We start from the raw sequence: 14,117 nt of genomic DNA on the forward strand, positions 1-14,117 counted from the left end.
AGGGCTCTACAACTCATGATTTATCGACTTGTTTATGCTTGTTTTAATTCCAAACGAGAGAAAATCTGCAGCTGCTGGAAATCCAGGCAATACACACAAAATGCCGGAGAAACTCAGCAGGCCAGGCAGCATCTATGGGAGAGAGTAAACAGTCGACATTTCAGGCCGTGACTCTTCAGCAGGACCCGAAACGTCGACTGTACTCTTTTCCATAGATGCTGCCTGGCCTGCTGAGTTCCTCTAGCATTTTGTGTGTTTTTTTATTTGCCCAGATTATCTTCTTTTGCACATTATTGTTTTTGTCAGTCTTTGCATGTAGTTTTTCATTGATTCTAAATTCTACTTTGAACTTTGTACTTTGATTTTACTTGATACAGTAGTTCTATTCTACTGTGAGTGCCTGCAAGAAAAATAAATCTCAATCAGTATATGGAGCCATATCAGTACTTTGGTAATAAATTGACTTTGACCTTTGAACCGTAATGTCTTCCTGTACACCTCTACTTTAATCATTTCCTGTCACTCTCCTCAGGTACGGACACCCCTGTGCCCAGCGCCACTCTATGGGCATATAATCAATAAATGTACATAAATAAGCTTTAGGTGCTTCTTGTGTTCTTCATTTTATTGCGTTTTCTTTTTGTGATCCGGACTAACAATTATTTCATTCTCCTTCACACTTGTGAACTGGAAATGTCATTAAACGATATTGACCCAGAGGAATTTATTCCTAGGGAATTGGCTCTAGAATTACTCTATACAAAGCGCTCCGAGAGATTTAGTGCTATATAAATCAAGGCTTTTTGATGACACGTGAGAGAAGAGAAGGATTTATATTGGCACCTGGTGCAGAAGATTAGGAGGCCATAAAATCTGGGGAAGATGTCACTTTAAATAGAGGGAACTACCTCTCCTCCACCCCTTTCGCTCCGGCGCGGGAGGGTTGGGTTGGACTCGCCTGCCTGCCTGACAGACGCTGGTTAACGGCGAACGCCACCATGTTACCTCGCCTCGGCTGCCTTCTGCTGAGCGTCGCCCCGCTCGCCGTGGCTCTGGCCGCCGCGCTCGACTTCCAGCATCACCGCTACGACGCGCTGGTTCGGGCGCTGCTCGGGGTGCAGAAGGACTGCCCGTTCATCAGCCGGGTGTACAGCATCGGGCGCAGCCTGCAGGGCCGGCACCTGTACGTGATAGAGCTCAGCGACCACCCGGGCGTCCATGAGCCCCGTGAGTAGCGGGGGCGAGGTTGCGCCACCGGTGGGGTGGGGTCATTGGGTAGAGGACGGGGAGTGGTGTTGGAGGGTGAGGCATAGAGGGGAGAGGGAGGGGCACTGGGTGATAGACGTGGAGAGGGAGGGGCATTGGGTGGTAGATGTGGAGAGGAGGGGGCATTGGGTGGTAGATGTGGAGAGGGAGGGGCATTGGGTGGTAGATGTGGAGAGGAGGGGGCATTGGGTGGTAGACGTGGAGAGGAGGGGGCATTGGGTGGTAGACGTGGAGAGGAGGGGGCATTGGGTGGTAGACGTGGAGAGGAGGGGGCATTGGGTGGTAGACGTGGAGAGGGAGGGGGCATTGGGTGGTAGACGTGGAGAGGGAGGGGCATTGGGTGGTAGACGTGGAGAGGAGGGGGCATTGGGTGGTAGACGTGGAGAGGAGGGAGACATTGGGTGGTAGACGTGGAGAGGAGGGGGCATTGGGTGGTAGACGTGGAGAGGAGGGGGCATTGGGTGGTAGACGTGGAGAGGAGGGAGACATTGGGTGGTAGATGTGGAGAGGGAGGGGCATTGGGTGGTAGATGTGGAGAGGAGGGGGCATTGGGTGGTAGACGTGGAGAGGAGGGGGCATTGGGTGGTAGACGTGGAGAGGAGGGGGCATTGGGTGGTAGACGTGGAGAGGAGGGGGACATTGGGTGGTAGACGTGGAGAGGGAGGGGCATTGGGTGGTAGACGTGGAGAGGGAGGGGCATTGGGTGGTAGATGTGGAGAGGAGGGGGCATTGGGTGGTAGATGTGGAGAGGAGGGGGCATTGGGTGGTAGACGTGGAGAGGAGGGGGCATTGGGTGGTAGACGTGGAGAGGAGGGGGCATTGCGTGGTAGACGTGGAGAGGAGGGGGCATTGGGTGGTAGACGTGGAGAGGGAGGGGCATTGGGTGGTAGACGTGGAGAGGAGGGGGCATTGGGTGGTAGACGTGGAGAGGAGGGGGACATTGGGTGGTAGACGTGGAGAGGAGGGGGCATTGGGTGGTAGATGTGGAGAGGAGGGGGTATTGGGTGGTAGATGTGGAGAGGAGGGGTGTTGGAGGGTGAGGCAGAGAGGAAGGTGAGAAGGGGGTGGTAGGGATAGAGCGAGGGGTGTTTGAAGGTGAGGGATTGAGAGGACATGGAGAAGAGGGAGAATTGGGTGGTAGGGATAGAGGGGAAGGATGTTGGAGGGTGGGGTAGAGGATGGAGAAGAAGGAAGAGGAATGGGGTGTGAGTGGAGTTCTAGAGGAGTAGGGGATTGGTGAATGAGGTGCCAGAGATGGAATGGATAAAGGCTGGGGTATGAAGGGACATGGAGAGTAAAGGGAGAATGGGTGGTGGGGAAGTGGGTGGTATTGATGGAAGGAGTGGAAGCAGAATAGAAGAGGGATTTTGAGGAGTAGAGATGTGGGGGGTTGGAGGGAGCTACAGGGGGAATGGCAGAGAGGAAAGCAATTGGGGTGAAGGCAAAGGGATTTGTGATAGACAGGAGGGGAATGGTGTGGAGGAGAGGTGGAGGAAGAAGAATATTGGGTAGGAGGGATAATGGGATCGGGGGTGGAAGAGGAGGGATATGGATTGCAGGTTAGAGGGGAGGAGGGGGGAAATTGGATGAAGGATAGGGGAGGAAGTGTGGAAGGAGCATGGAGTGCAGGAGAGGAGTGGATGTTGAGATGGGCTAGAGGAGGACAGGAAGAGTGTGAATGGGTGGAAGATGAAGAGAACAGAGTGGTTGAGTGGAGGGGAGAACTACATGCAGTGCTCACCTTCCCCTACCCTGGGTAAGTGGAGGGGAAGCAGGTTGGTTCACCCTCAGTCCTGGATTTGAACTGGCAAAGCCAGAGAAGGGGGGGGGGGGGAAGTGAATGGGATAGAGAGTGGGTGGAACAAACTTTCCCTCCATGAAGTGAGGGAGAAGAGGGGGCAAGGTCAGGGCTGAGCTGTGTATTCCTTCACCCTCTGTCTCTGGAAGCCTTTCTTGCTGTTCATATTCCCACTTCATGCCACTTTTTGGCTAACACAAGGGGGCATAATTTTAAGATGACTAGAGGAATTTATAAGTGGGGAGATGTCGGCAAGCTTTTACCCAGTGATGGGTGTGTGGAACACCCTGCCAGGGGTGTCAGTAGAGGCAGATATATCAGACACGTTTAAGAAACTCTTAGATAGGCACATGGATGATAGAAAAATGGAGGGCTATGTGGGAGGGAAACTTCAGATTGATCTTGGAACACACATCAAAGTTGCTGGTGAACGCAGCAGGCCAGGCAGCATCTCTAGGAAGAGATGCAGTCGACGTTTCAGGCTGAGACCCTTCGTCAGGACTAACTGAAGGAAGAGTGAGTAAGGGATTTGAAAGTTGGAGGGGGAGATCCAAAATGATAGGAGAAGACAGGAGGGGGAGGGATAGAGCCAAGAGCTGGACAGGTGATAGGCAAAAGGGGATACGAGAGGATCATTGGCCAGGAGGTCCGGGAAGAAAGACAAGGGGGGGGTACCCAGAGGATGGGCAAGAGGTATACTCAGAGGGACAGGGAGAAAAAGGAGAGTGAGAGAAAGAATGTGTGCATAAAAATAAGTAACAGATGGGGTATGAGGGGGAGGTGTGGCCTTAGCAGAAGTTAGAGAAGTCGATGTTCATGCCATCAGGTTGCAGGCTACCCAGACGGAATATAAGGTGTTGTTCCTCCAACCTGAGTGTGGCCCCATCTTTACAGTAGAGGAGGCCGTGGATAGACATGTCAGAATGGGAATGGGATGTGGAATTAAAATGTGTGGCCACTGGGAGATCCTGCTTTCTCTGGCGGACAGAGCGTAGGTGTTCAGCAAAGCGGTCTCCCAGTCTGCTTTGGGTCTCGCCAATATATAAAAGGCCACATCGGGAGCACCGGACGCAGTATATCACCCCAGCCGACTCACAGGTGAAGTGTTGCCTCACCTGGAAGGACTGTTTGGGACCCTGAATGGTGGTAAGGGAGGAAGTGTAAGGGCATGTGTAGCACTTGTTCCGCTTACACGGATAAGTGCCAGGAGGGAGATCAGTGGGGAGGGATGGGGGGGGACGAATGGACAAGGGAGTTGTGTAGGGAGCGATCCCTGCAGAATGCAGAGAGCAGGGGGAAGGGAAAGATGTGCTTAGTGGTGGGATCCCGTTGGAGGTGGCAGAAGTTACGGAGAATAATATGTTGGACCCGGAGGCTGGTGGGGTGGTAGGTGAGAACCAGGGGAACCCTATTCCTAGTGGGGTGGCAGGAGGATATCTGCTCTCACTCCACCTGTGAGTCGACTGGGGTGATATACTGCGTCCGGTGCTCCCGATGTGGCCTCTTATATATTGGCGAGACCCGGCGCAGACTGGGATGACCGCTTTGCTGAACATCTACGCTCTGTCCGCCAGAGAAAGCAGGATCTCCCAGTGGCCACACATTTTAATTCCACATCCCATTCCCATTCTGACATGTCTACCCACGGCATCCTCTACTGTAAAGATGGGGCCACACTCAGGTTGGAGGAACAACACCTTATATTCCGCCTGGGTAGCCTCCAACCTGATGGCATGAACATCGACTTCTCTAACTTCTGCTAAGGCCCCACCACCCCCTCGTACCCCATCTGTTACTTATTTTTATGCACACATTCTTTCTCTCACTCTCCTTTTTCTCCCTCTGTCCCTCTGAGTATACCTCTTGCCCATCCTCTGGGTCCCCCCCCCCCCCGTCTTTCTTCCCAGACCTCCTGTCCCATGATCCTCTCGTATCCCCTTTTTCCTATCACCTGTCCAGCTCTTGGCTCTATCCCTCTCCCTCCTGTCTTCTCTTATCATTTTGGATCTCCCCCTCCCCCTCCAACTTTCAAATCCCTTACTCACTCTTCCTTCAGTTAGTCCTGACGAAGGGTCTCGGCCTGAAACGTCGACTGCACCTCTTCCTACAGATGCTGCTTGGCCTGCTGCGTTCACCAGCAACTTTGATGTGTGTTGCTTGAATTTCCAGCATCTGCAGAATTCCTGTTGTTTGCGTTTAGATTGATCTTGGAGTAGGTTGTAAGGTCAGCACAACACTGTGGGCCAAAGGGCCTGTATTGTGCAGTGTGTTCCAAGTTCTCATTTTTGCTCAGAGTTTGAAACCTATTGGGTTTGACTTTAAGGTCTAGGAGTAGAATTGGACCATTCAGCCCATCAGTTCTGCTCTACCACAGTCATGCTTCTCGTACCCGCTCTCTGAATCAGTCAAGTTTATTGTCACTGATGTGTGTTGTGAAATTTGTAGCTTTGGCTAACCCTTCACCCCTGCTTACTAAACAAAACCCTACAATCTCTGTCTTAAGAGTACCCAATGACTTGCCCTCCACACTCACTGATGACTGTAGGGGTCAAGTCATTGGTACCAATTGAAGCAAAGGCAATTCCTAAATCACTAGTGGTTTTGTATGTTGTAACTCATCCATGGCACTCTCCCTGAATCATAATGGAATCCAGCTCTGGAGCAGCCCCTTCCCTGCGCAATTCTGGGATGCTGAAGATCCTGCAGAGGCTGGAAATTCAGAGTAACGCACACAAAATGCTGGAGGAACTTGGCAGGACAAGGAGCGTCCATGGAGAGGAGTAAACAGTTGATGTTTCGGGCTGAGAACACTCATCAGGTCTGGAAAGGAGGGTGGGAGGGTAAAGAGTACAAGCTGGCAAATAGTAGTTGAAATCAGATGAGGGGGTGGATGGGAGAAGGGTATGAAGCAAGAGGCTGGGAAGTGATGGGTAGAAGAGGTGGAGGGCTGGAGAAGGAATCTGATAGAACAGTGGTCCATGAGCAATGGTAGAAAGGGGAGGGTGGGGCACCAGGGGGACATGATGGGCTGGTGAGAAGAGGTAAGAGGGGAGCCAGAATGGGCAATTGAAAAAGAGAGGAGGAGGGAAGTGGAGAAGTTACTGAAAGTTAGAGATATTGATGTTGACGACATCAGGTTGGAGGCGACCTAGACCGAGTAAGAGGTGTTGCTCCTCCAAACTGAGCATAGCCTCCTCATGACATGTCAGAATGGGAATCAGAACTAAAACGGGTGGCCACTGGGACATCCCATCTGTTGTGGTGGACGGAGCGAAGCTACCCCATGAACTATGGACCTGCTCCTGTTCGCCCCGTGCTGAGGGATTTTCCCTGCTGAGGTCAGGATGAGGGTGCAGGTTCATGAGACGAGAATCTGGGCGGCAATCCGCCGTTCACCAGTCACAGAGAACTGAGGAACGAGCAGCGGTTACAGTTCCATCCATCATCGAGCCGCTCTCACTTTTGGCCTCAGCCAGACCGCTGTACACTGGGCAACAAACGTGCAGCTTTTGCTTGCATGACCTAAGGAAAGGGTCAAGTGTGGGACACAGGAAGAGCTCGTTAAGAGTACAGAGGAAATTTACACAATCTTGCCGGGACTTGAAGATCTGAGTCATTGGGAAGGGTTGAATAGGTTACTTCTTTGTTCCCTGGTGTGTAGGAGAACGAGGGAAATTTGATGGAAGTATACAAAGTTATGAGAGTAAATGCAAGCAATTTTTTTTCCACCGAGGTTGAGTGAGACTGGAACTAGAGGCCACAGGTTAAGGGTGAGATATTTAAGGGGAACTTGAGTAAGTTCTTCACTCAGGGTGGTGAGAGTGTGGAATGAGCTGCCTGTGGGATGATGGATGAGACCGATTGTGATATTTTAGACAGGTTTTGATGGGTACATGGATAAGGGGGGTGTGGAGGACAAGGTGTGGATCAATGGGATGGCAGAATAACAATTTGACTTGGATTAGATGGGCCAAGGGACTCTTTCAGCCAGCCCCTGCCCCCTTCCCCCTTCAGCATCTTGCAGGGTAGTGGGAGAGAGGGCACGTTGACCACTTTGGCACTGAATAGGAACAGGATGAGGCCCTTCTGCCCCTCAATCCTGTTCCATACGAATGATTAGCCGCCATGAATCTGTTCTATTTGGTAGCTCATGGCTCCTTAAGGTGGTCATAGCTGAGGGTGGTAGTGGGGTAAAGCTCCTACTACCTACTAAATGCTCCCAGTGGCGTGCGTCTCAAATAGTCTCTGACAACCAAGTCCGGCTCCTGCCTTCAAGTGTGGCTTAGCTACTAAGGCCCGTGGAACCGTTTCTACTGACAGGAGAAGGAGCAAAGGCAGGATCCAGTCACTTCAGGCAGACGGGGCTCATCAGCCGTAGCTGGCAGCTCATCGAGGAGAAGGGAAGCTCTGATCTCAAACCTCTGCTGCCTCGTGGCTATACCTACTCATGGGGAAGGCTTTGGGAGTAAACCCCGAGGGGCAGGGGGAATCAAGAAATGGCGTCTGTAAGGGCGTCCTGCGTAGAATTCAATGCTGACTGGCAGTCCTTGCAATACCACTGGTGATGAACCTTATCAGTCTCTGCTGTCCCTTTGGACTCATCAGATGTGTGGAGAGGGGAGGCCTGCTACACGGGCAACAGCTTCTCTCCATATTGCACTACCCTGGCTTACGCATCACGTAGGAAGCTGGGACGCAACATCCATGGTTGATCCCGACCAGTGGAGGGTCTCAAATGGTTCCCCCTGCACTGGTAACACCCCCCCCCCCCCAGCACAGACCCCTCAGTCTTAATGAGGTCATTTTCAGTGCCCACATTTTTAGCTGGGGGGGGGTGTGGTTGATGAGGGAGGGGTGCATGTGAATGGCACAGCACAGGCAGGGTTGAGGTGGGGTCAGGAAAAGGGTGTATGGGGGGGATATGAGAGGCAGGATACTGGGGGTGAGTGTCGGCATTGTAGTTGAGGCAGTGATGGGTGGAGGGGTGGATGAGGAGGATTGTGAGGGTGGGGGTTACTGCTGGAAGGTTTTGAGGTTGAGTGTACAGGTCAGATTATGGTAATGCAGTGGAAGGGGTATTGTGGGAAGAAGGGAGTGTGGGCGGGGTTGTGGGATGTGTGGGGCCTGATGGAGGGTGGGGTGTAGGATGTGGCAGAGGGTGTGGCAGTGGGAGGGGTTGTGGGACATGGGGGAGGGGTTGTGAGACGTGTGTCCGTGGGAGGGTTGTGGGACATGGGGGGGGGGTGTCAATGGGAGGGGTTGTGGGACGTGTGTCGGTGGGAGGGGTTGTGGGACGTGGGGGGGGTGTCAATGGGAGGGGTTGTGGGACGTGGGAGGGGTGTCGGGGGGTGTGTCAGTGGGAGGGGTTGTGGGATGTGGGGGGGTGTCAGTGGGAGGGGTTGTGGGACATGTAGGGTGTCAGTGGGAGGAGGTGTGGGGGTGTCGGGGGGCGTTGTGGGATGTGGGGAGTGTCGGGAGGGGTTGTGGGACGGGGGGTGTCGGTGGGAGGAGTTTGTGGGACGTGGGGGGGTGTCAGTGGGAGGAGTTTGTGGGACGTGGGGGGTGTCTGTGGGGGGGTGTCGGGGGGGCGTTGTGGGACGTGGGGAGTGTCGGTGGGGGGGTTGTGGGACGGGGGGTGTCGGTGGGAGGAGTTTGTGAGATGTGGGGGGTGTCAGTGGGAGGAGTTTGTGGGACATGGGGGGTGTCAGTAGGGGGGATGTGGGGGGCGTCAGTGGAGTGGTCTACATGACGTGGATTGGGTATGATTTTTGGGAAGTGTGGATGGAGGGTTGTGGAATGGGTCTATGATTGTGGGGGTGATGGAATGTGAAGGAGATGGTGAGAGTGTTTGTGGGTGGGGAAAGTCAGGGTAGGTTGTGTGAAGGTCATCACTTATCTATATCGTTTAAGCAGTTGCCCAGCCACAGGACGAATGCAAATTAAAATCGCGGGTGCGTCTGGGACTGGAGAGCTTGAGTTGAAAGGAGCGTTTGGATAGTCTGAGCCTGTTTGACCTGGAGTACAGGAGGCTGAGGGGTGCCCTTGCTGGAGGTTAATAAAATCATGAGGGACATGGGTGGATGGAAGGTCAATTTCCATGCCCCCTACCCAGGGGCGGGGGCTCCAAAGCCAGAGACCACAGTGAGAGGGGAAAGGTTTAAAGGGGACTTGAGGTGCAACTTGTTCCACAGAGGGTAGTGCAGTCGGTCATTGGATCTGGTAGAAGTGGATTCAATTATGGTCTTTTTTTTTATATATAAAAAAAATTATTGGACAGGAACTAGGATGTGAAATGCTTAGAGCAGGGATGCCCAACCTGGGGTCCACAGACTCCTTGCTTAATGGTATTGGTCCACGGCATCAAAAAGGTTGGGAACCCCTGGCTTCGAGGGATATGGGCCAGACGTGTTCCAATGGGACTGACTCGAGTAGACACCAGCAGGGCCAACGTGGGCTGAAGGGCCTGTTTCTAAGGTGACTGTGTAATGAGCTCAGCGCTGCTTGCTGATTGAGGGTGCGGACGGAATCTGGGTTTTGCACAGGGAGCAAAACTGGTGTTGGGTTGAGTGTGGAAGCCGGCACGTTGAATCCCACCACTCAGTCTGCGAGGAGTCCCTCCTCTGGCTCGTTATTCATTCTGTGTCCATTGGATACCAGTCCTCAGTCGATGGAACTGGACTTTCTATTTAACAAAACTCGCTGTGGTTTTAAACACCTCCCCATCAAGTCTCCTTTCTCAAATGGCAGTAGGCCAAGGCCTGACAGAATTACAGGGCTAATCAACCAAGAGGTAGTTCGTTGCGAGGTCAGATCCACTCTTTGGGTGCCGACATGAGCATGGTTGTTGGCAGGGATTACGGGAGAACGAGTCTGAGGGGCGTGGGTAGGGCACCGTTGTAGTGCAGTGGTTCGTGTGACACTGTTACAGCTCAGGGCATTGGGCTGATGTCCCAGCACCATCTGTAAAGAGGTTGTACGTTCTCCCCGTGGCCACACGGATTTCCTATGGGTGCTCTGGTTTCCTCACACAGTCCAAAGATGTACCAGTTAGGCTAATTGGTCTGTGATTAGGCTGATGTTAAGGAGGTGGGTCGCTGGGCATTGTGGCTCGTTGGGCTGGAAGGGCCTGTTTAGTGCTGTCTCTCTCTAAATAAAAATAAATAAATTAAATGCAACGCCGTGCACCAAGTGCTGGAGGAACTCAGCAGGCCAGGCAGCATCTGTGGGGGGGGGAAAAAAAAAGTACAGTCAACGTTTCTGTCCAAAACTATTCGGCAGGACTGGAGAAAAAAAGCTGAGGAGTAGATTTAAATGGTGGGGGGGGGGGGAATTAAATAATTAAATGCAAGCAAGCTTTTTCCAGTGAGGTTGGGTAAGACCAGAACTAGAGGTGATAGGTGAACTATTTAAGGGGGAACGACTTCACTCAGAGGCTGGTGACAGTGTGGAACGAGACACCAGCAGCATTGGTAGATGTGGGTTCCATTGTAACACTTAAGAGGAGTTGGAATGGATTCATGGGTGGGAGGGTCATGATCTGGGTGCAGTTTGATGGGACTAGGCAGAATAATAGACTAGATGGGTTGCTGCTTGGTTCTGTGCTGTAGTCTCTGACTCTGGGGTGAGGGGGGCTGATCTACCACATTGAGAGGGGTAAATCTGAGCAACAGAGGATATTCCTGCCCCTTCTGCTGGGAGTCTGCTCCCTTGTTAACCTCAGACTGCGGCTGCCCCCGATTCTAGGAGCCTGCAGATGCCTCCCCTTCTACCTCCCAAGGTCTCACTACCTCTCCAGAATTCCACAATTAAATATTTGTGAGATCTGAGTGGGGAAAAAAGGGCTTAGTGTCTCTGAATGAATCCAGCACAAAGACAGCTGGTGTTGGAGAGCCCGCTCAGACTGGCTGGGGTCCAGGAGGGAGAGATTTACACAAAGCTCCTACCTGTCTCTGACTTTCTGACTTTCTGACTCTCTGACCAACCAGCTGCATTTCCAGCTCTTAATCCCTCACTGGGCAGCCTGGGTAAACGATGATCATTGTGGGCGTCAGACACAGTTCTTTTATAACCTGCTGCCCCCACCAATCCCAGAGGAACAGGAACATGAAACAAAATGCTAGAGGCCCACTTTGCCCCTCAGCTCTGCCCCGAGAGCCAACGGCTGTGACGGGGAACTCTCGTATCCAGTTGTTTGGGTGGGAAAGGGGCTTCTCAAAGTGGCTTCCAGGCATTTGTGTATCCCTGGCCTTGTGAATTCTGGTGACAGAGTGGACCTTTTACCTGTTAAACACCCAGACACTGTCATCTCTCCTCTCTCCCCCCCCCCCCCCCCATTTGATCCAAGATGCAGGCTGCACCCTGGTATATCCAGGGACTGGTTAAATATGATTAAGTATGAGGAAAAATTCAAGCTAGGGCTCTTCTCTTCATAGTGATGGAGAATGATGGGATGAGTTGATGAAGAGGTATAAGATTATGAGAGAGGACAGCCAGCACCTTTTTCCCACATATTAGTATCTCTCACTTACCTATTATTCACCACCACCCCCTTCTTCCTTCCTCCTTCCTCCTATGGTCTGGTCCACTCTCCTCTCCTATCAGATTCTTTCTTCTCCAGCCCTTGACCTTTCCACCCACCTGGTTTCACCTATCACCTTCCAGCTAGCCTCTCTCCCCCCCCCCACCCCCCAGCTTTTAATTCAGGCAATTTCCCCCTCAGTCCTAAAGAAGTGTCCCAGCCTGAAACGTCAACTGGTTACTCTTCTCCATGAATGCTGTCTGGCCTGCTGTGTCTCTGTCTCTGTCCGACATTAGCAGATTTTCTTCAGTCTGTGATTTGGTATTGTAGTCGTGTGATTAATCGCTGAAACCCTGTATCGGGACTGAGAGTGGACAGGGGAAGGTGGGCAGTGTGAAGAGGAGGGGGAACGTAGTGGTGAAGGACAGGGACCGGAGGTGATTGGTGGGCTGAGAAAGAGTGAAGAATTTCAGACAGGTCGATGGAAGTTTGGAGTTGAGAGGCAGATGGGTGATAGATGGAGGCAAACAAATATGGGGGGTGGGGGAAGGAATTGTTGATGTTCCCTGGAGGATGTATGGTGTGCTTCTAAGATCAGTGAACACCACAGGGACTTGTGTGTTCTGGATTGAGGTGACTATTATAGTGTGACACCATGGACTGTAAATAGTATGATTGTGGGATACTGTAGTATTGTAATGATGTGATACGAAATCACCCTCCTTCAGAAAAGGAATAAAAAGGGCAAATATGAACGAGATTCTGCAGATGCTGGGAACTTAGAGCAACACACACACAGAATGAAGCAAGAAACTGGGAGGGGATGGGTGGAAGAGGGGAAGGGCTGAATCTTGAATCAGGGTCTCTATAGAATGGTGCTGTTGGAGAGGTGGTTGGGGTTGTGAGATCGTACAGGACGGAAGTTTAGGGAGCAGAGAACGTGGGGAGGAGGGGGAGATGGCTGATGTTTCTTGTGCCGTGCCTACCGTGGAACTGGGGTGGGGGGCGGTGATGGCTGATGTTTCTGACATGGCCTCAAGATTTGAGGGAGTAGATTTAGGACGGAAATGAGGAGGAACTGCTTTTCCCAGAGGGTGATGAATCCGTGGAATTCTCTGCCCAATGAAGCAGTGGGGGCTGCCTCAGTAAATATATTTAATACAAGGTTGGATAGGTTTTTGCATAGATGGGGAATTGAGGGTTATGGGGAAAAGGCAGGTAGGTGGAGATGGCCGGATTAGCCATGACCTTATTGAACGGTGGAGCAGGCTCAACAGGCCAGATGGCCGACTGCTGCTCCTATTTCTTACGTTCTTGTGTTCTTGCGCTGTGCCTACAGTGGAGCCAGAGTTTAAGTACGTTGGGAATATGCACGGTAACGAGGTGCTGGGACGGGAGCTGCTGATCCATTTGGCGCAGTACCTGTGTGACGAGTACAAGCAGAGGAATCCGCGCATTACCAACCTGATCCACGAAACCCGCATTCACATCCTACCCTCCATGAACCCCGACGGGTACGAGGTGGCCGCTGATCAGGTAACCGACTCCTCCACGTGCTGGTGACCGCAGGTTCGTGATGGGTGCGGTGGTGAGGCGCAGGCTCTGGCCTCTGGTCTCTGATTTAGTAATGACCGTACCACGTGGGCCAGAGACAACAGACCACAAAGCCACAGAGCACGTACGCACAGTGAAGCGCGTTCTTATTCTTTTTGTCTTGACGACCAACAGAACCTGATGATGTGCTGGGGGCCGCACCTTCCATTGCCAATGTAGCTTGCCCACAGTGTTCAGAACAACAAAACCAGCCCCTTTCCCTCCCACCCACACAGGCCTCCAACGCAAGGACAGGCCACCTCCAGTCCTCAGCCCCAGACTCTCAAACTCGCAGACATTGGACCTCAACCCATTGCAACATTTCTTGCCCGCCCCCCTCTTTATCCAACCACCATTTTGGTTATCCTCCGAACACTTCTCTGCTCCGCCAACCTCATGACCTGCCCATTTCCTCCCTCTAGTTCCCCACCTCCTCCCCTTTCTTCTATGGTCCACTGTTAGATTCTTTCATCAACCTTCTCTACTTCCACATATCACATCCCTGTCCCGTCACTCGTAATCCTTTCCCTCCTCTTCTCCCCACCCCACCCCCATTACCTTATTCTGGCTTCTGCCCCCACTTCCTTTCCAGTCCTAATGCAGGGACTCAACCTGAAACATTGTTTTTTGGTATTCTCCTCCATAGATGCTGCTTGACTTGCTGAGTTCCTCCAGCATTTTGTGTGTGATGCTGAAGATTTCCAGCACCTGCAAAGTCTCTCGTGTTATCAAAAACACAACCCTCCCACACTCGTAATGTCGACTGTCCAGTTCCCTTTGGAGATGCTGCTTGACCTCCGGTTCAGAATCCGAATGGGGTTTATTATCTCCGGCATGTGTCGTGAAATTTGTTAACTTAGCAGAAGCAGTTCAATGCAATATATAATCTAGAAGAAAATAAATAAATTATGTATAGCGAATAGATTAAAAATCATGCAAAAA

The 14,117-nt window shown here is 52.1% G+C and overlaps 1 protein-coding gene across 1 annotated transcript in view; it reads left to right on the plus strand.

The window, feature by feature from the left end:
- The first annotated feature begins 791 nt into the window (after positions 1-791).
- cpn1 (carboxypeptidase N, polypeptide 1) overlaps positions 792-14,117 on the plus strand; it is a 50,291-nt gene continuing 36,965 nt past the window's right edge. Inside the window, exons 1-2 of the mRNA XM_072238947.1 lie at positions 792-1,227; positions 12,922-13,118. Of these exons, the coding sequence (XP_072095048.1) occupies positions 999-1,227; positions 12,922-13,118 (426 nt within the window). The 5' untranslated portion in view covers positions 792-998. The remainder of the gene's footprint in view (positions 1,228-12,921; positions 13,119-14,117) is intronic.

The sequence above is a fragment of the Mobula birostris genome, chromosome 21, assembly GCF_030028105.1.
Source record: "Mobula birostris isolate sMobBir1 chromosome 21, sMobBir1.hap1, whole genome shotgun sequence".
In the NCBI taxonomy this organism is placed as follows: Eukaryota; Metazoa; Chordata; class Chondrichthyes; order Myliobatiformes; family Myliobatidae; genus Mobula; species Mobula birostris.